This window comes from Camelus dromedarius, chromosome 23 (genome assembly GCF_036321535.1).
Source record: "Camelus dromedarius isolate mCamDro1 chromosome 23, mCamDro1.pat, whole genome shotgun sequence".
Taxonomy (NCBI): domain Eukaryota; kingdom Metazoa; phylum Chordata; class Mammalia; order Artiodactyla; family Camelidae; genus Camelus; species Camelus dromedarius.
The window spans coordinates 25,271,457-25,295,161 of record NC_087458.1 but is presented as its reverse complement, the minus strand read 5'-3'; the positions used below and the strand labels follow the sequence as shown (position 1 = coordinate 25,295,161).

The 23,705-nt window shown below is 32.7% G+C and overlaps 1 protein-coding gene across 1 annotated transcript in view; it reads right to left on the bottom strand.

The window, feature by feature from the left end:
• Positions 1 to 23,705, bottom strand: part of XPR1 (xenotropic and polytropic retrovirus receptor 1) — a 164,248-nt gene that overhangs the window by 123,373 nt on the left and 17,170 nt on the right. The window contains exon 2 of the mRNA XM_031435657.2: positions 17,645 to 17,696. Coding sequence (XP_031291517.1) covers positions 17,645 to 17,696 — 52 coding nt within the window. The remainder of the gene's footprint in view (positions 1 to 17,644; positions 17,697 to 23,705) is intronic.

Below are 23,705 nucleotides of genomic sequence, written 5' to 3'. Positions count from 1 at the left end.
AAAAGACTGAGAGAGACAGAGTGGGCACACAATGACAGCAGAAAGGAAAGCAGGCAGGAAGAAAGAAAGGAACTTAGGGAGGGTGGAAGGGGAAGGAAAAAAGAGGCTTCCCCTCCACTCAGGGGAACAGGAATTTTATTCATCAATTCATTACTTAAAGGCATGATCCTTACAGTTTACCAGTGTGTAAAAAAACCCCAGGAATTAGCACAACCATTCTTAATGATGCTGAGCTCTGCACTCCAGGGGTTTTTATGGCCATAGGGGAAACACAGTCTCTCTGCATACTATTAGTAAATATAATCTACACTCTTTTACTTCAGATATTAATATCCTCATTGACAGAATTTCATAGCTTTGTGAGCTTCTAAGGATCTCTGCTTCAAGCAACCAATCGAAGGTAACAATAATTCATTTTTCTTAGAAAGACTATAATCACATAAAATTACATAGGAACCAATTTTAAAAGAGGAAACTATTCAATTCTAAGGCCCTATATTTTCAGGACACACCAGCTATGCATACCCTTTCAGCATATTGTAAGACTAGCATTGGTTTGGTCTTTTTTTTAAGCTATTTATTGAAATTTCAAAATTAATAAAGAAAGAAGTAGAGAACAATACAAGTCCCAACATGCCCAATACCCGGCTTCAACAACTCTTAACATCTTGCCAATATCATTGCCACATTTTTACCATTAAGAACTATAATTCTAAATACATTCACAGCTTTTTTCTTTATTGTTCCATAATTTTAAAATGCATTTTGACGTAATCATATTGGACTTTAAATATTTTACTGCTAATCATTATGAAATCATCATACAAAAGTTTAACTAGTGTTTCCAGAATCAGAAACTCTGTTCTTAGACTCTATATCTACACATTTCCTGAGCACCTATATATCCCAGGTCTTCTAAGTATTTTACAAATGTAGATTATTCAAAATCTATTCCAGAAAACCAAAGTGTTTCCAACTTATGGTCAGAATTATGTTGTAAAATTAAGTTGGAAAATACACTACAGTTTATCTAATCCAGTGATTCTCAGACTTGGCTTCACATTATAATGAGCTGAAGAGCTTTAAAATATACAGATGCCCAAGTCCTGAGATTCTGATGTAGTCGGTTTAGGAAGCAGCCCGTACACTGAGGGTTTTTGGTATTTGTTTTTGTTTTTAATGTTCCCCAGGTGATTCTAATGTGCAACCAGGGTTAAAAATCACTGATCTGCTCCGGCTTCCTACCAGATGCAAAAATTCCCTCCAACATCCTTGTGTAGTAACCACCTGACAACCAATTCCCAAAGTCACTACAGCTCAATCAGTTTAACTTTGGGACAGTTTTAATTACTTGAAAGTTCTAATAAGCAAAACATGCCACTCCATACTCACTGATTCAAATTCTACCGTATCCAGTCATATATAATAATTCTTATTCTTGTCCATCATCAAAGCTACTCTAAGTATTCGATGCTAAACTCTCCCTCCATCATTCACCCTTGCAACAATTTTCAAACTCATTCCCATATATACCAGTGGTTCATTGCTAGAAAAGTTCAACATCCTCTTAAAAACACAGCACCTATAACCATTCACAATACTCCAGGGAAAAGATGGTCTGATTAATGCTTCATATTAGTAGTATCACTTTTTTCATTGTATACAACTTAATATAGAGCATTAAATTTTTTTGAAAGTTGTATTTTACTATTGGCTCATACCAAAGGAACATGTAAATCCCTAGGGATTTTTATGTTAACTGTAACTATGCTCCCATTCTTCCATCCTACATGTTTTTAAACTTCACATCTATCCCATACTGTTACATTTAATTAGTAGTGTTTTGGTAAATGTTCTGCAAAGTGGCGAACCAATCTGTAGCATTTACCAATTACTGTAATGTAAATACCCCCATTATGGCCAATTTCAAGCTACCAACACTGAACACATGGTTGGGAAGAGATGCAGATAACCATCACAAACCTATGTGAGACAGCTCCAGCAGGCTACTAAATGTAACTCATCATTCTTAACCAGAAGTTTCCACCACAATCTTTAGAACCCCATTTTGAAAATATATTTCCCAACCCACTCCACCCTGAAGATTTTGAGATGTAGTATGTATATAGACTGGAATTCAAGTATTTCAATATTTTTAACAAACTCCAGGTGGTGCTGAGGTACACTCCCAGGTAAAAATCATTGTTTTAACTCATCAAGATCTTTTTTGAGGTGTCTTCTGTCAAGAGAAACACATTTTTTAAATTGCTTCATGAAAGAAAAAATTTAAACCAAGCCTTGTTTTCATTAAACTGACTACAAGATATTAAACTAAAACTTCCCCTTACAGCTGGCACAAAGCTGTCTGTCAATACTCTTTATTATAAGTAGTTCAATTAGCTACAAATCCTCCTAACTATATTATCATACACCTTACATTCTCCCACTGTTTACAAGTATAACATGGCGGGCTTAAAAAGAACTGTCTTCCTGAAATTTTACACCTATGGCATTCTCCTATTCAATTATGAGAACTAACTGCAAAAGAAAATTACGTACGTTTGGCACAATTTGCTTTTGTGAACCAATATGTACTCCTAGAAGATGAGCACACACAAATTGGGAGAAATGCAAACACTCAGTCCATAGCACCTTGAATTAAACAATTCTTAGATCTGATCCATTTAAGAACAAGCTGATAAATTAGACTACATCAAAAGTTTAAAACTTCCAATCTGGAAAAAATACTTTTAAGAGCATGAAAAGACAAGCTACAGATTGGGAGAAAATCTCTGCAGAGGTTACATCTGATAAAGATCTGGTATCCAGAATATAAAAAGAATTCTCAAAACCCAAGAATAAGAAAACTAACAACCTAATTTTTTAGTGGGCAAAAGATTTGAACAGACATTTCACCAAAGAAGACATACAAATGGCAAATAAGCACAAGGAAAATGTTCAACATCATTAGTCATTAGAGAAATGCAAATTAAAATCACAATGAGAATATATGCATGACTGAGACATTATGCTGTATACCAGAAATTGACACATTGTAAATGACTATACTTCAATCAAGAAAAGAAAAAAAACTACAATGAGATACCACTATGTTCCTACTAAAATAGCTAACATTAAATACTAACAATAAATATCAAGTACTGGTGAGGACATGGGGAAAACAGAATGTTTATACATTGTAAGTGGGAATGTAAGATAGAACAATCACTTTGGATCTCAAAATAATTAGGCTGACTGAAAGAAGCTAAACAAGAGTACATACTGTATGAGTAAATGCATTTACATAAAACTTTAGAAAATGCAACCTGATTGATGGTGATAAAAAGCAAATCAGTGGTTGGATGGGATGGGGTGGGAGAGAAGGATTATGAAAAAGTATGAGGACACTTTTGGAAGTGATGGATATGTTCCCTATCTTGATTATAGTGATGGTTTCATTGGTGTATACAAATGTCGTAACATCAAATTGTAAACTTTAAATATGTCCAGTTTCTTAAATATCAATTATACCACAATAAAGCTGTTAAAAACATACATTAATTAGGAAAAAGAGAAAAATTGTCATTTTACATGCCTGTAAGGCTATAGGTATTAGATTATATTTTTGAAAATGCAAATTAGACTTCATTTCATTTGGAGGGACATTTTCTGTATAAATATTTAATTTTATAACACAGAAAATTAAATGTTATCTTTATAAAATAGTTTGTAATTTTTCATTGCATGATATTTTGAATAATAAATTCATTTAAACATTTAAGAAAAGTCATAACTAGATTCTAGTTTCCTGTTTTTCTTACAAATACTTATACCTAAAAGTAGGAGTCAGACCAGGAGTATAGGATTAAAAATCATCTTGTAATAAAGCCGCCACTAAAAAATTTCATAACTGCAAAGAAATTATTCCAGAAAAATGTATTTACTAATTAGATTTTTCTTTCTTTATTGTGGTAAAATAACATAACATAAATTTTACCATTTTAACCATTTTAAGTGTACAATTCAGTGGTATTAAGTATGTTTACAACATTGTGCAACCATCACCATTCTCTATTTCCAAATATTTTCATTACGTCATATGCACATAGTAGATAATCACTAAGTGTTCATGAGCAAAAGCAGGAAATTAAAGATACTTCTAAAACCAGTATTGTAAATCACAGATGATGTGAAACTCAGATGCTACTATTCACAAGAACAAAAGGCAAAAACTACTGGCTAGTGAAAAAAAACCCATCTGATAATTCTGAAAATTCGTATTTGTAATACACGTTCAGTTAAACTGCATTTTTACTTATTAGTCTAAAAAAGTGTCATACTGACTGAATATAGTACCTTAAATAGTCTACTTAGTTTTTCTAAATTAATTTGACCTAATTCTTTTATTCTAATTTCTCACTAGGAGTTCTAAAAGACATAAATAACAAACACTAATTAAAAATGCCACTGACATCCACCACTTCCACAGACAGAATAAGAGACCATGGGAAAAAACTAGTATACAGATTGATATTTATGAGCAAAATCATTACCCTGAAAGACTTTTTACTAAGAAATAGAAGTTAAAATCTAAAATATTTTGCATAAATGCCCAGAACTTATGTTTGCAACAATCAACACTTTGCTTTTCTACTGGGATGTTCCAAATCAACACTGTGTAGATTTTTGGGGAGTTAGGGTAAAAACAAGAGAAAGAAAACTAAAATCAGGAACCACTACCTTCACCCTTCTAGATCCATAACAAACAACATATAATTAGGAACAGGGGAGAATGAAGTCCTATATCCCACAGCCCTATTCAGATAAGTGTTGTACAGGCACTCTTTTTAAAGGCAGAATTTCCCAAATCTAAATGCCTCTATGCATAGTTCTAATTTGAAAAACAATTCCACTATTAAGTAAGTTAAACTACTCCATTCTATTCAAAACTGAACAACAAAAAAAATCTATTCAGATCTTCTGAACTTATTGTTTACTTTTCCAACTCCTATCAAAACAAGAAAAATTCTACCCTGACAGTTATTTCTTTGATTCCCCCAAATTATAAAACAAATATGAATGCAAGGAAGAATTTAAAAAGAAATATATTTCTACAAATGATACAGACTGACTGAAAAATTAGCAAGCAAAAACATATGCCAAAATTACTTTATAGAAAACCCTATTCTCAGTTTAAGTAAATTCTACTTTAAAATGCTGTCTTGATAAAAGTTATAGTTGAACACTGAGTAAACTAAATGCCACTGAATTTCAGTACACTTTATAATTGTTAATTTAATGTTATGTCAACTTATCTAAAAAAAGAAAGTAAGCAATGCTTCCGTGCATATTCCAGGTCACGTAGCTAATTAAAAATTATGAATCTGCTATAGAAAACAAACTTGCGGTTACCAAAGGGGAAAGGGGAGAGGGAGGGACAAATTAGGGTATGGGATTAGCAGACACAAACTAATAAATATAAAACAGATAAGCAACAAGGATATACAGGGAATTATATGCATTATCTTATAATAACCTATAATAAAATGTAATCTGCAAAAATACTGAATCGCTATGCTGTACACCTGAAACTAACACAATATTGTATATCTCTATATTTCAATAGCAATTTTTAAAAAATTATGAATCTGCTTTTTCCAATACTCTTGAAGAAGGGAGCATGTGGCCCTAACTGTTGCTGGCAGACAGTTGGAAGACCCCCAACATGTAAGAGGACAACTATAGGAATCACAAAAATAGCAGAGCTGAAGACTGGATGGTACCATATACCTAAAGTCTGCATTCCTCTGGACTTCTAATTGTGAAATCAGTTCAGAACAGCACCAAGACTATCTATTTTTGGAAAGATGCAGAACTGGAAAAAAAAGAACTCACAATGATCTTGAAATCCTCATGTGCATTAAACTAACAGCCCCCAAATGTTAAGGTATACTGGTCTCCCAAATAAAACACAACTTTTAAAAAAATTTAAGCCCTTTGGAAATTTGGCCTCATCCTTACAGTTCACTCTTCTCCTGTAATAACCTTCTGCTTCATTTAAAGCGCTCTACTTAATCTCCCCTGAATGTCTTATGTACTTGTGCCCTTTTGGTTTCGTCCTGCTGCTTCTTTGTGGCTAGAAGGCCCTCTCCATCAGCTATAACTATGCTTTGAATTTGAACCCAATTCAAATCTCACCTCCTCCATTAATCATTCTGTTACTGCTTCATTTATGAAGGTTCTTCTGTGGACACTGTGGATAAACTGCTCCTGAGGATATCTGCCTAATGTACTGTGCTATTCTTGTATTGTTAAAAATTACTCTCTGCTGTAAATACCCCAACTTATTTACCATGTCATGAGTGAATTATATATATTTCCTTAAGAAGAAAGGTTAGTCGTAGGTCGTAGTCTTTTTAAAAAGATAACAACCTATTGAACTACTAAGATGACAGAGTTCTCATACAGAAAAAGAGTATAAAAACAATAAATCTTACAATATAAATTATCTTATTCTGTTCCATCCTTTGTAAAAGGTATACACAAATTTAACTATTTCATTTCTCATTATAATGACCAAAAGATTCCTTTGTGAACAGCCTAATAACATATTTTTGAATTGCACAGCAATTGTGGAACAAAGAGAAACTCTTAAGTATACTTAATCACACTAGGTTTGCAATGACCTGATTCAAAGTCAGATATTTCAACCTCAAATAAGATTCATGTGTCTCGGGTGTACATGCAAAATTAATTGCATGTGATAACACACCAATATAAGTTCAATTTCCTTTTCCAATCTCACTGATTACACCTTTTGTAACAATAACATAGCTGATCAATTTCTCATCACAGACCACAAATTGGCAGTCTTGTAGGTGATAAAGTATGTTTCACCTCTCAACTTTCAGTAAAGAAAATGAAAATTTAATCAGTATAGGTAAACTCCCTACCCCCAACACTCTAATCCTCAAGAGTGTACTCGTGGTTACCATGTCTAGGAGTATCATTCAATTCTAAAAATCATCACAGTTCACCTTTTCAGCTAGAGCACACTTTCAAGCTCAAAGCATATTAAGAATCTAAGCTTTTTATCTTAAAAACAATATATACACACATACATACATATATATTTATAAGCATGTGTATATGTATGCATGTGTGGGTATATATATATGCATTTGTTCCCAATGGAAAGAAATAGTCTAAAACAATGAATAACTCAGTAGCAATGATACTTTGAAAGCAGCGCCAGTGTGTGGCTTCTAAAGGAATTAAGACTTGTTGGTTATCACTAAAAGAATCAAGACTTCTTAGAAAAATGGCTAATTCTGGGTACCAAGCTGGAAATATGTTAGATAAGTCTGGAAAATATGGTCATACCAAATAGAAAAGAGGCTATCAAAGATTTCAAGGGTCATATCAAAAGGAATGAAGAAACCACATGAAGAGGCTTCTACTGGGTCAAAGTTGAAAATTTGATCATTAATCAGGATAAAAATTACTCTGGACCATAACATACTAAACAGGTTTAAACATATTAATTCATTAAAACACTTAAAATCATTTCACTGGTCAACTTTGGAAAATGTTAGAGAACCAATATTATTTTGAAAACTAAAATAAAAGAATTAGGCAATCATCCTACCCTTCCTATACAGTCTGCAGCTAAGGACAATCAAAGAGTTAACAAAGGGAAGTTTCTCTTTATAGAATTCTGGCTAATGAACACAAGAGCATTAGAACATCACTATTTTGTAAACCTTAACAAATTCATGGATCTAGGGTCAGGCAATAGTCATCGATAGCCAGTGCCACCACAAAGAGAAACAATCTGATGTGACGTACCCCTCCTAACAGAAGTACACATCAGCAGTTACACAGTGTTCTTGGGAAAAAGTATATATACATTATACATTGATCTGAATTAGATCAAATCTCTAGATTTAACTACAAATTCACAGAAATATAGAGAACATACACCATGTTACAGTACACCACAGGAGTACAAGCAGTAAAATCCAGATTCTGGGAGATAAATTAAAAAAACAAAAAACAAAAAACAAAAAACAAATGAGATAGTCTGTTCCACCAAATAATACTAATAAACATTTTTAAAAGAAAATAGAAAATGCAAGAAAAATAAAAGAGTTGGAGGGGAAACATACAGATCAGCTTTAACCAATAAAACTTTCTTCAATGAGTGACATGCTCTGTGCTGCCCACTGTGGCAGCCCCTAACTTCATGTGGCTACTGAGCACTTGATATGTAGGTAGCGTGACTGAAGATCAGACTATTTCATTTTAATCGTGATTGATTTAAATTTAAACAGCTACTTGTGGCTCACGGGTACTGTAATGAATGCTGCTGCTACTGATCAATGGAGAATTAAGAGACTTTAATCAATCACTATATATATGATGGAACTTGTTTGAGTCTATTCAAACTGATAACTCTTTAAAAATATGTATCAGCAGTAATTTCTTAACAGTATTAAATATCTATCTGATACTCTTAACAATATTAAGAAATTACTATTAATATTTTTATGTGATAACTGTATTTTGGTAATAGGAGCAGAAGCTATCCTTCAGGAATATTTACAGATAAAATATTATTTCTGGAATTTGCTTCAAAATAATCAAGGGGGATAAAACAAAATTAGGCATTATATTGATAAACACTGAAGCTGAGTGATGGGTAAACTAGATTCTGTATACATTCCCTCTAGTTTTGTATATCTTTGAAATTTTCTATAATAAAAATTATGGGGGGAGGAGAGGACACTTAACCTGTGTGCTAGGAGGAGGTTCGTCTCTTTGTTTCCCCCAGGAAGGATGCTAAACATATAAAAGAAATTCTTAAGAAGGATAATTTGCTTAGAGATAAATAAACAGTCCTATACTATATTTTATACACTCAAGTCTGGCTATCCATTGGACAACTTTTCACTTTCTGGGTATCATACTTGAATTTTTCTTTGACTCATTTGACTATTCCTTTCAAAGTGGGTAGATTAGAATATGAAAGCAAATGCCTTGGTTGTACCTCTAGCTCTGGCTCAAAATTTGAAGAAAGAACATTAATTACAATGTATTTTCTCAATTTAGATTTAGGGATAAGCTCAACCAAAAATGAGCCCACCCTCACAAAAGATATCCTTGTCAAATCTCTGGAACCTGTGATGTTATCTTATTTGGAAAAGGGGTCTTTATGGCATAATTAAGGATCCTAAAATGAAATCATCTTAAATTACCTAGATGGCCTTAAATCCAATAACAAATTTCCTTAGATACACATAGGAGAATAAATGGAGAAGATAAAGTGAAAAGGCAGAGATTGGAGTGAAGTGGCCACAAACCAAGGAAGCCAGCAACACTAGAGGCTGGAAGAGGCAGATTACGCCCCCAAAATTCCAGGAGTGCCGCTCTGCCAACACACTGATTTCAGACTCTGGCCTCCAGGACTGTGAGAGAATAAATTTCTCTTACTTTAAGCCACCAAATTTGTGGTAAATTGTTACAGCAGCCACAGGAAACTATAACAAAAGGGATTATCTACTCTTTCAGTTATCGAATACCTTATTTCCTCCTCATACTGCCTCAATAATTAGAAGTTAATGCAAATCTAAATGACTTTTAGAGCTTCTTTTCCATTTTGAGGGCAGGAATTTTTATTTCTTTTATTCAATGATATATACCTAATGCTGGAAAACTACTCTCTGATCATAACTTTTTATGCTTCTTTCTACCTTTCTCATTGGCGTTCTTTCACTAAAGTGGTCCTGCCTAAAGAAAACAAAAAGAGCAGAGAAGAATTTCCCTTAATTTAAATTCTGCCAACTTTAACCTTTAACAATTGTTCCAGTTTTCAAATAGCTAACTTAGGAAACTATCTGAAATCGTCACATTCCTCAATGTGGTATGTTACCTTTTCCTATACAATGTAGAGTATATACCAATAATTCCCAGAGCGTTTTTGTTTCATGACTTAATGTTTTATAATTATCCCTTCTGTACTTTGACTTTTCCTCAAACTTTCTAATAAAAACAGAAAAAACACTGTGTGATGACACAATGTTTTTATGTGTTATTGATTTTTACTCACAAAGAAAAATTTTAAATACTGAAAATATTTTAAATAGTCTGCACTATCACAAAGAAAGGATTACAAGCCTGTTTGAAGCATTTCTTCTAACTTTCTACCTGTATGCTACTCAAAGTTGATACATATTTTTATCACATAATTTTACTACCTTTTTATATCATCATCTGATGTCCTAACAGTATTAAATTGTTTAATCTCCTCCTATGAAAGAGAAGTCGATATTTTGTCAACTCGAATAGCAATGCTATTTATTATTCAGAAGCCCATCTTTACTATTAGTGAACTAGTTTGAAATTAGTGGCATCTTTAAAGAATACATAAGTTTATTTTTGAGAGCAATAGTTTTTTTATCTAGAAGCTGTAATTTCCACGATACAAGTGAATATGCAATCGTTTTCCAATGTACACATGAAATAAGCACACCCATCAAAATAAATAACTTCATTACATGTCTTTGAATATCAGTCAGGTCTTTTGATCCTTTCTAAAATAAGTCTTAATGGAGAATAGAAGATACATCATTCTTAAGGAGATGACAATTATCTTGTTGGCCTGGCTCGTGTCTCAACTTCCATTCTTAGTCATCTGTATTTCTTGATTTCAAAACAAGGTTGCAGTGGCTACAGCTATATATAGCATTTCATTTTTGGGGTTAAACTCTCTACTAGTCCCTGGTATACAGTTTTCTCATGTAAATTAACCCACTACAAGAAGAAGGATTTTTGAAAATCGACAATAAATGACTAAACAAAGCAACAGTAATAGCAAAGTAAGACTTAGAAAAGATAATCTCCTGCTACCGCCCAGCTGAAAATGTAGCATTATAGTTCTCCTTATTACAAATATCAAATAATTTTATTTCTAGGTCAGAAAAATTTTTTTAAAGAAACAGTGATACAGGATAACAAAATGGAAAACTGGGGGACGGGGAGACACAAGATTATAAACAACATAAGAAAAGTAATTTATTATGAATGCATAGATTTGACAGTAATCCTATACAAGCAAAAAGTACTTCATGAATTTTAGAAATGTAATTCAAGTCTTCCATCCTCTTGAACTTAAAAAGCAAGCTCACATCTGTCAAAAAAACAAAGACCTGGGAACAGAGGTGGGATGGAAGAAGATGCCTGAAGTGGACTCTGTCCATTCAAGCGTATAATCAGAATGAATAATTTACAAGCATACTTTCATCTTCAGTGCCACTAAGAGCTGAATTCTAAGGAGCTCAGGGAGACTGTAACACATCTGCTAACGAAGCTGAATAAGCAGAGGAGACCTAAGCAAAAATGATCCAATAAAACCCGTTCACAAGATTGGAGAAGAAGTTGGGGAACTAAAAAAGGAATGGCAGAAACAGGAGAGACTAGTGCAGTAGTGGTCAGTGACCTATGTCCTTAACTATACCCATTAATTCTGTTTCAGAAAGTCAGATAGCTGTAGTAAGCTAACTAAATCAGAGAGCTAAACTGGGCTAACATTAGCTACATGTACTCCCCATCAAAAGGAATATTTTATAAGATAACAAAAGAGGCAAAATTAGAAAGAAAAACAACTAAGGCATTTGTAGGTCTTTTAATCAAAATAATCAAAAACATACATTCCATTAAGTAGACATATATGAAAAAAATTCTCCAACAATTCACATGTGATTTTTTTCAAATCCATGCCTATTTCATGTACCTTTGAAAGGAGGCATACCAAAACAAAAAGAAGTGGTTTAACGTCTTACACGAAATATACAATCACCCAATAGCTTATAAAACATGATTTATTAGCAATCAAAGGAAACTATGCTTGACATCAAGACAACACAATGCCAAGAAAATCTTTAAAACAGGGTCTCATATCACCTGTTTCTCTACTGGTTTTAAAGAAATGCTACGTTTGTCACCTCAGACTGTATCTTATGAAATTACAGTCAGCATCATTAAATGACAACAAACAATATGCTTAGCCATCTAACCAGCAGGTAAAATTCTGCATCTAAAGATCAGGAGAAATTAAAAATTAAAAAACAAAAAACAAAAATAAAAATAAAGAAGGAAGCTAGGTTAATTCACTCTTTTTTTTTCATAAATGGCACTCTGGCTTCAAGGAAGATTGAGAGAAAAGATTCATTTTAATTCCTACTCCATGTGCTCAGTAAATATGTAAGGTATGTGCCTATTTTAGATACTAGGTATAAAACAGTATTAAAAAAAAAAACAAAATCTCTGGTCTCAAGGGACTTACATTGTTTCAAAAGAATTAATAAATCAATGAAAAATACAAGATATCTAAAAGCGACAAACTGTATGCAAAGAAATAAATAAAATAGGGTGATGTAATATAAAGTGACCAATGGGTACATAAAATTGGGTATTCAGAAGGTCTCTGAAGGACACAACCATGAAATGATCTAATGATTCTCAAAAAAGGGTAAGAACTAAGATTCTACTGTAAGAGCAAGCTTGACATGATTTAGGTACAGAAAGAAAGGCAATGTAAGCTGGAGTCTAGTAAAGAAGGGTTAAAATGGCAGAAGGCGAGGTAACAGACATAGCACCAGATTATTTAGGGCCTTGTTAAGTCAAAGCAATACATTTTTACATTATATCCTTGGATTAGAAGCAGCAGCCTCATGAAACTTAATGTCATGCTTTTCATAAAATAGCTGTTAGGGATACTATTCAGCACACCATGCTCTTCATGACTTCCAAAGGAAAAATTTCTCTCAAATCTCATGTTCAGTAAAAGCTGATCTTTTTCTGAGGAACTGGTATAAATTTACCTGACATGAATTCTGAAATTAATCATGCTCTTTATCCTCTGAACTCCAGAAAATTCAAGGCTGAATTTACTATTAGCTTCTGGCAATTGTATAAACCTTATGGCATCTATTTTTTAAAATAAACTTTCTATTTTAAAGTATTCTTATACACACAGGAAAGTTATGAAAGTAGTGCCATATATCCCCCACCCAGTTTCCCCTATCATTAACATCTTACATGATGAATATGGTACATTTGACAAAATCAGCCAATAATTACACATAATTATATTATAATTTACTCAGAATTCCTTAATTTTACCCAATGTTCTTTTTCTTCCAGGGTCTTTATGGCATCTATTCTCTATATTAAATTTACTGGAACTTTATCTCACTATTCTATCTTTATTTTCCTCTTTTTCTAACCTCCATAACTACTGTTACCTAAAACATTTTATCTAATTCTATACACCTTTCCCAATACTTCTGGAGTAATAAAAAAAATTAGTAGAGAGATATTTCTTGGAAGACACAATTAGCTTTTTCCCAAGTCAATCAGTGCAGTATTATTCAATGTAGTAACACTTTATAAATCTTAAAAAATACAGAGACTCAAGGAGATGTCCAATTAAAGATGCTTTTCAAAGATATCATTTTGGATAAAAATGTAAGATGAATATAAAAATATTTTTACGTTTTAGTAAAACGTTCCGTTTAGTTTAATCTCTTGAATTCTCCTTTTGTTGTCTCATACAGCGTTAGTAATCCTGATTGTTCTTATTGAGCCATGCAACCTTAATGTGGTCTCAGATGGCACAAATCTAAGATGAGAGTGAGGCAAAAAGATCTTTTATAAATCCCTTTCAATTAGAAATGTCGATCTCTTAATTCTATGACCTAGGCTAACTGTCAGATTCTCATTTTTCCACCACAAGCAAAGAGTGGAAACATTAATGCTTCTAAATAAAAGATAAATTTTAAAAAGAGGATGGTAAAATAAAGTTTGAAGCTTTACTTGAAACTAATTCAGAGTATAAACTAAAATAGATTGATTAATACAATGTATAAAGTGTCCAAGTTTATATATATATACATATAAAATCATATGTGTCAAAAGTATCAAAAGTATCCTAAGGAAGGGGCAAGTTTCCCTCAAAACAGACGTTAATATTTACCCAAGTGAATTTGACAAAATTAGACTATGTCAAATGGGTACCACAATTTAAGAGTTCTGTTTTCATATCTATAACAAATTGTCTTGCCTCAAAACAATCTTGATTATTAAGATGGGACTGATTCACTGATGTTAAGGACCTCTAAAAGTTGCAGCTTAATTCAATCTGTCCCAAATATCCAATACTTCATTGAGACCAGGATTTGTAAAAAGCTTATATAGTTTAAAGGCTTTTAGTAGTATTTCCAAAAATTTATCAAAACATTATTCCATGAAAGACTGACTCTAAGGGCCCTAAGTGTGTGTCTGCCTCTCCACATGAAAAAAAAATACACAATTCTAGTCACTTTAATACCCTTATTCTACTGTCATGTATGCTCTACAATTCTTTCTGCAGAAAAATAGTAGACATTTTAATTAATTATGCCATTATTGAAAAATCAAAACGTGGTATAAGGTTTAACATAGAATTTTAAGTCCCTTTCTCAGTCATATACTTCCAAATGTAAATGGCTACCAAAAATAAAAGAAGTCACACAGAAGAGTAGGTAATAATATGTATCAAAGGAGACTAGATATAAATTGATAAGGAATGCCTAAGAATATGTCTTTAAGCATTTTATATATATTATTTCACAATATCAGTACTTCCTAGTTACAATCATAAGACAATTATTTTTAAATAAACGTAAAAACCCTTTATTTTCCATGAATCAATGTATAAGTAAATGGGTTCATGAAATTCATCCTCAAAGGATGAATGAAGCAAAATAACCAAGAATCTGAATGTTCATTTATTTGAATAACAAAACATTCCTTAATTTCTTAAGACACTGAAATTACTTTGGTTGGTTGGTTACTTTTAAATGGGAAAAAAAGCCAACTCATCAGTGAAGAATAAAAGATACTATCTTGAAATCAGAAGAAAATAACCCACTAATGTAAAACATAGCAGTCAATTCCTTATCAACAAAAGTTTTCATATACTGTGCCTTTTATCTAATTCACTTTTATCAAATAAACCACTTTACTCTTTAAGAATCCATTTCAAGATACTTTTCTTTCACTGTAATTATAAATCCATTCCATGTTAAACAAAAATACTATGAAATATGGACAAGCTACTTATTTTACTATACTCATCTTAACAAATCAACAAAAATGTTTTTAATACTAACAATTATGTTAAGTTATAACCATTTAATATATGTAAATAATTCATACAGGTATTACTTATATTCAGTTCAATGCAATGAACATTTTCATAATAAATATCCTACAGATGCTAAGAAAATAATAATTATTATTATTATTAAACTATTAACAAACTTAAGAAGCCTATAAACCTACTGGCTAATTACTGCCTTAAAAAAAGTTATCATTAACCATATTGATCTAAAATTATTAAGGTTATTTATGGCAAGAGTTCTCGACTTTAGTTTCTGGGGATCTATAAAACTATCAATGCCTAGGCTCCTATTTTAATTGGTCTGAGATGGGTAGCAAGTATCAGTATTTATAAAACAAACATAGAAACAAAACACAAGTAAATTAAGTTAATTGTACAGCAGATTTTAGAATCACCAATTTATGGTATACTCCAGTTTTAAGATTTAAAAAAAAAAAAGAAAAGCCTTGCTTGCTGGTACCAAAGGTCTTAAGTCTACTAAAACTTAAGGTGTAGGAAAAAGGAGAGTGAAGAAAAGACAATATTCAAAAAATAATCAAGGTCCAGCAAACATTTTTTTCTTTAAAAATGTTTAAAGTTGAAAGTCCTATCTTGGACTTTGTGATAAATCTGCTCATATTGCATTACTTTATAGATAACTGCTAAATAAAAACCCAGAAATAGAAACTCAATAGCAAGAATAAAGGAATGACAGAAATGATTATCACTTTGATTTGACATCATATAAAAGATAGTAAATTAACATAGTATTACAATGCAAATAAGAGATAAATTACAGTTCCTTTAATAACTTTTCCTAACCTCAGTACTACACAGAACAATGTTTCCGTAAACCACTTTCTGTAAACCACTTTCAATTCTTCAGTGCCTCTAAAGAGAAAAATTCATTTTAAGAAGATAAAAACTACATGGCTTTAGTCTATTTATCTACAGCGTAGAAAGAATGAAAAAGTGCAGAATATTTCCCTTAGGAAAGCAGCACATAAATCTTCATGATCAGCCTACAATACTCCCTTTATAACAGGGTCCAAAGAAGTTAATGTCTCTGGGCAATGAGATAAAGAAAAAGCTATTAACTATAAATACCTATCATTTTAGCATACTTTGACAGAATTCAGTTTTTCTCTAATGTCAGCTAAATGTGTGTAAGAATTACTAGCAACATGACCCAGCATGGAAGGATGAATAAATATTACTATAAAGCTCAACACATCTCAGTATATCTTTGTTATAAACCAGGCAGCAAAACTTAAAAAAAAAAATTAAGGATACATAGACCAATCTTAGAATAAAATTAAAATAATCAATATTAAAGCACATTACACAGAGTGAGGAAATCAGTTTAATTTCCATTTTTCTTACATTCTTAAAATATTTTGAGGATATACTCTTTAAGACACATAAAGAGATAATAAACCAATAAAGAACTAAACAGTCTGATAAATCTTGTGTCTTCTGTTAAATATTAGAGAATTAAATATATGATAATCCAAAATTCAATGACAAATTACAAAATTAACACATAAGTTCCAACACCCTGGTAAAGATTTTGAGATGTTGAACGAAGTACATTTTGAATTCAGAATGGTTAGGGATGAAAGACACACATTTCTATGTCACTAAAGACAATGAGTTTTTAATTATAGATCTATAGTTTTAAGAAATAACTTCATAGTCATCTCTCCTGAAAATGCGATGCAAATTTTTAAAAGAATATGAACACTCCCTCAAGAAATAGTTGTTGAATTAGCGCTCAATTATTTACTGATATAAAAACTCCTACAACTTTAACTTACAACTCTCCAAACCTATCAAAGGTGAAATATAAAGAATGAGCTGGTGAGCAGAAGCTGAGGCAACAGAAAAGGAAGGATAAATAAAGATAACTGGAAAGATAACCACTGCCCTTAGATCAGTCATTTTATAACTGCCAAAACGTGCACATGCATACATATACATGCTTATATCACACACACACTTAGAGCAAATATGTTCCATTGTTTTACTAGTCCCAGTCTAAAGGCAAGACAGAAATAGAAAGACAAATCTGTGTTGCCCAGATGAATTATGAACTAAGGATTCACAGATGGGTGGATGGATGGATGAATAGACAAACAGATATAAAAATACATTGTTGGGGGAGAAGGAGTATGACACAGATAAGAACTTTAACTCTAAATCATTATCTGTGATTCACAATGCTAAGGTGATTTAAGGACATAAAAAGAGATCCACTGTAGGGTAAACATGAGCTAAACAAAAAAAAATTTTTATTGAAATATAAAGTAACCATAGTAAATATTATAAAAAAAAGATTTATATAATCAGGCAGGTTATATTAGTTTTATACTGTTCAGTTTAAAATATCTTTCCTTAAAAAGAGGTTTTATGTGGCTAAACGTAGAAGTTAATGCATCTTACCTTCCACAGAAGGTGCCTGGTCTTGAGCTGAATACAGCATATCCTTAAAAGCCTATTAGAAAGAAAGGAAAGAAATACATAAAACCATGAGTAACCTTTACAATACAAGCACTCTGAGCTAAACAATTACTTCTTTTTTAATATCCAGACAATGACTACATATGGGTCCCTAAACTAAGAATTTAGCTAAAACTTCAATTAACTTTAATAAGCTAAAACCCAAATATTATACTTTCATATCAATCTAGTATTGTCCCATTTTTAAGATGAGGGCTAATGTGTACACTTTAAAAATTAAGGGGCATTTGGAAAAGAATGAAAAATCACCTGAGAGATCATAAACTCTATTAACTAAAAAAAAAAAAAAATAGTGACAGAAACTGAGAATGGTCCTAGAGGAATACAACAGAACACTGCATAAGAAAATACAAAACACTGGATACAGATTTTTTTTTAATTGTGTTATCATATACATAAAAATAAAATTCACTATCTTAACCATTTTCAAGCATACAGTTCAGTAATGTTAAGTACATTTACACTGTTGTGTAGACAATCTCCAGAACTCTCTTTATCTTAGATATAAACACTTTTTAATGGAGGTCTGGAAAGTCCTCCATGAGAGCTTAGGACCGTAAAGATACAGGTTATCACTGTTTTTTTCCAAACCAATAAATTAATTAACAACCATATTTAGGTAGTTAAATGGTAGCAGTTTGGTCTCTCAATAAGTGTTTCTGGGACAGGAATGAAAAGCATTCTCCAAATCTATCAAAATGGAAGAATCAATTAAGTGGATAAGCTCCAGACCAGAAGAGCTGGTCATAAGTTTAGGTTACTTTATCCAGTCCCATAGCTTCAAAGCTTCAAATACCATCTAACCATTGGTGATTCCTGAATTGGCCTCCAGCATTCCTCAACCTCGGGACAACCGACATCTGGGGACAGATAACTGTTGTGGGGGGCTGTTCTGTGCATAATAGGATTTTTAGTACTATCTCTGGCATCTAGAGATTCATTAGATACCAGAAGCAATCCTACCCCACTCCCTTACCATCAAAGCTGTGACAACCAAGAATGTCTCCAGACACTGCCATTTGTCCCCTGGGAGACAAAAATCATCCTTCCCCAGAAACACTGGCCTAGAGTCATTCCAGCATATAAAAACCAAAAAAAGAATAAATAAACCTCCAGGGTAACCCACTCTGTATTCAAGTCTAGTAAATTATATTCTTTCCAAGTGAATTTATCATTTACTTTACATTAGTGGCCAACCTGTCAGTTCCATGACTAACCCTAACAAGTCTGACAATAAAAAGTCAAAAAGACTTCCAATGAAATAAGGAAAATTAAAAATTTTAAGTCAATGCATTTTTGTTAATTTTAGCCCATGCTTTATAAAAAATTTTATAGGAAAATTATGTATATATAAAAATTTTAATGTCATACACATCTAAATCCAAAAATATTCAATACGATTCACTATATAGAAGTTGAGGCAATACAGTAATGCAATGTAGTATAATATAAAATATTTGCTTTTTATTTCAGGTTCTTGGCATAAAGCTCTGAAAATCTTTGCAATTTACTGTCTTTTGTATACTAATGAGATGACTCATGGCTGGGGGACAGGGTGGAGGGGTTCCTTAAGATAACTTCAGGATGGGGGGAAGGGGGTTGCTGTCCAGAAAAACCAACCACCTGATTAATGTGATTAGATGGTTAAAACTTTCAGACCTCTGAGAAAGAGAAAGTAGCTGAAGATTGAGTTCAACCACCAACAGCCAAAGATTTAAACAATCACGCCTATATAATGAAACTTCCATAGAAATTCCAAAAAACTTCAGGGTTCAGAGACCTCCCAAACTGATGAACACATTGATGTGCTGGGGGAGGACTCAGATGTTCTGTGCCACCCCTGTCCCCATATACCTTGCCCTATGCATCTCTTCCATTTGGCTGTTCCTAAATTGTATCCTTTATAATAAATTTATACCAAGTATGGCACTTTCATGAATCCTGTGAGTCATTCTAGAAAATTATCAAACCTGGGGAAGGGAGACTCATAGGAACCTCCAAACTGGTAGTCAGCCAGGCAGAAGTGTGGGTAGTCTGCATACCCGATTTGTAACTGGCACCTTAAGTTGGGGCAATCTTGTGAGGCTAAGCCCTTAGCCTGCGGGGTCAGACAGGAACTGACACTCCAGAGTGTCAGAACTGAACTGCATTAAGACACCCAATTGTTGTCAGAGAAATGGTCAGTGGTGTCAGAAAAAAAAGAACTACATTTGGTGTCAGAACCGGTGACAGAAAACACCCAAACAGAAATCTTTTTGGAAAACCTTTAATTGTGGGCCACAGCTTTTCTAAGATTACGTTTGCAGCTCAGCCTCATGTTTACTGACCATTAATTCTTAAACTTACGTGTTTGCAAAAGCCCTAAGTGAGTATGACAAAGGTATAGAACTTCTTTTAAGAAACATGTATATACACTCACTATATTCTTTACAATTTCAGGTATCTTAGGGACCACTAACATCTAGTCTAAAAAAAGAATTTAGTTCAGAAGATCTTATCAAACATCAGAAAGTCTTTATTTCAGCTCACAGACTGGAATTTTATATTAAAGTCCTATACAAGTACAGAGTGGTGGTTATGTTATAGTTCTTCCATAGAATATTTTAAGGGGGTAAATGAATAGATTGCTTAGAGCAGAGTAAACCTCTAATAGCAGAAAAATTTAAGAAGGAACAAAAAACTCCAGCCAAAGAACACTTAAGGAAATAAATCTATCATTGGAGCAGGTAATATCAGAGACTCAAAATGTCTGAATGAAGTTCTTCTACTTTTGAAATATGACAGCCATGTGTACCAAAATCAAATGATATTATCAGTAACCAAATAAACCACCAATGACTAGCAGAGTGGCTTGTATGCAGTAGGAGCTCAATAAATAGTTCTTGAATTCAAGAGGGTTTCTTCTTTGGAGAAAATTGCTTTAAAGATGATTACTAATAAGCACATTGAAAAAGCACACTAAGAATCTCTGATATGTAATGAAAATGAAATAATTTGCAAAAGAAAGGCTTACCAAATTAAGTTTTTAAAAGATGATTTAAATTTTATAAAATGAAAAATTATGATAGCCTTCATTTTGATTATAAAACTAAATCATAATTTCATTTAAATCAAGACAACTCTTGGTGAAATCAGAGACAACTCTTTTTACTACTTACTATGAGTTTTCCTCTGAAAAGAAACCCTCTGTTTTTCATAGTAACAGTCTCTAGAGAACTCTGTAAATAGGATACCACTCCCTGCCTGTGACAAGAGAATAGATCCCCAACTGGAAACTAGGGGGGAAAAACCTACAAAGTATTGTCTGTATTAGTACCTATGGACTGTTTGTCTATAATATGAGTCACCCAGAACACTTGCCTAGGTTGAGAGCAGTACATCCAAATACACAAAACAACAAATTCGAAGAATTTCCTCAATTCATGCAAATCAGTATGTATTCATGTGCATTACAGAAGATTTCTTTGATTTCCAAAGGATTCAAAGCAATCCTTTACATCAGCATCTCTACTGTAATTTCTGAGTATTAAATTATTTTTGTTATAATGTTACTGAAATATATATATAAACTAGGACAAAACTCTCAGCACTCATAACAATGCATAAAACAGTAAAATCTTACAAATTAAATCCAAACACAACCACAAAACCAATATTATTCAATCAACAACATTCACATGGCAGGAAAGAAGATGTTTGCTGAAACAAAATCTCAACTGGTAACAGGAATACAGTGCTGACTGCCAATTCACCTGTTCCTTGTTTGGAATGCCTGTGTGACTTTGCGTCAGACGGGAACTACCGTGAGGCTACACAGTACACTGGTAAGGAGCTATGGTGTCAGGGGATGTGCATAACTCTACCAGCTTAGACACTTAGCGCTACCACAGCTACCACCTTAGCTGTGTAACCTTTGGAAAATTAACTTCTCTATACTTCAGTGCCCTCATCTGTAAAACAGGAATAGTAATCACATATACCTCACAGGTCTATTGTGAGAATTAAAAACTTAAAACACAAATCCTCATATTAATTCTGATTCATGATTATATATGAAGAGTACTTAGTGCAGTACTCTATTTGAAACCACTTATAGCACTTAAAATTTCCACCTTATGTTTTAATTATTTGTGTCACTTGTTCCCCATTTGACTATAAAGTCAGGGTTTTAGCCACCTTGCTTGTACTCATATAAAAGAGTCACGTTATAAATATTTCTACATTATTTCATATCATCATGAAAGAATTCACTAAGTTTTATTAATTCAATGAATGTTGTTGGATACCTATTCTGTGCACTATGCCAGGCTCTAAAGAAGTAATGATTGTATTTCAGTAAAACTGCAGGTGGGGGGAGAATATGCATACAACAGAATATTATTCAGCCTTAAAAAAAGAAGAAAAGTCTGTCATATATTACAACTTGATGAACCTTGAGAACCTTATGCTAAGTGAAATAAGCCAGTCACTAAAAGACAAATACTGCATAATACCATTTATATGAGGTATCTAAAGTAGTTGAATTTTTAGAAACAGAAAGTAAAATGGTAGTTGCCAGGGGCTGGGGGAGGGAGGAAATGGGGAGTTGCTGTTTCATGGGTATGGAGTTTCAGTTTTGCAAGATGAAAAGCATTGGAGATCTGTTATACAACAGTGTGCATATATTTAATACTCCTGTACCGGGTTTATTTGTCTCATCATCTGGATTATCACTCATGTTTTCCTGACACTTACACTTAAAAATTGTTAAGACTGTAAATTTTATGTATTTTTTTTACCACAATAAAAGTAATGGTTAAAATAGAGAAAGAAAGGAAGTAACAAAGAAAGGAAGAAAGAAGAAAGAATAAAACATGAAGACAGGCATATACATAGATAAATTTTAATACAATATGTTAAGTATTTTAAAAATGATCAAAGCATATTGAAGGCCTAATGTGTAGCAGTAAAGAAAAAAAGAAAAAAGAAAAGAAAAAAGTAGGTGATATACAGTAAAGAAGGAGCTACCAAGAAGCAAAATAGAAAGATTAGACAAGCAACTAAACATAAACTAAGAATTAAAGATCACCAAGATTGTGAGCATAGGTAAAGAGAAGGATGGTTAGTGATACAATTAACCAAGGTACAAAAAAAACAAAGAAAAAACTAGGGCAAAGAGAAAATAGAAGTTTGGGTTAGCAAACCACTTTAGGTATCCAGGGGACAACTGAGATGGCCAGCAGACAGATGAAAACAGATACCTACAATTTGGAAAATAGGTCAGAGCTAGTGGTTAAGAGTTGGAAATTATCCATATAAAGGTGATCTGAAACTGCCTAGGCTCTAAGTAAATGAAATTTTTCAGGAAATGAGAAGTGGGCCAAGATCTGAATCTTCTGGAAACAAAACAACAGAGAAGACAATAAGGAAAAAAATCAGATGTATACAGTGCCACAAGAATTAAAGGAGCATTTCAAGAAGGAAGATATATTAAAAATTACCAAAAGCTGCTTAGAGAAGAAATAGCTACACCTCCATGTTTGCTGTAGCATTATTCACAATAACCAAGACATGGAAACAACCTAAGTGTCTGTCAAAAGATAAATGGATAAATAAGTTGTGAGATACACATGCACAATGGAATATTATTCAGGCACGGGAAAGAAGGAAATCCAGCCATTTGTAATAACTTGCATAAACCCTACATATGCTAAATGAAATAAATCAGAGAAAGACAAATACTGTATGATATCACTTGTATGTGAAATCTAAAAAAGCCAAACTCAAAGAACACTAGAATGCTGCTTACCTGAGGCTGGGGGGTGGGGGAAATGGGAAGGTACTGGTCAAAGGTTACAAACTTCCAGTTACAAGACTAACGAGTTCTGATCATTTAATGTACAGCATGGTGATTATAGCTAATAATACAATATTATATACTTAAAGGTTGCAAAGACAGTAGATGTTAAATGGTCTCACCACAAAAAAGAAATGGTAATTATGT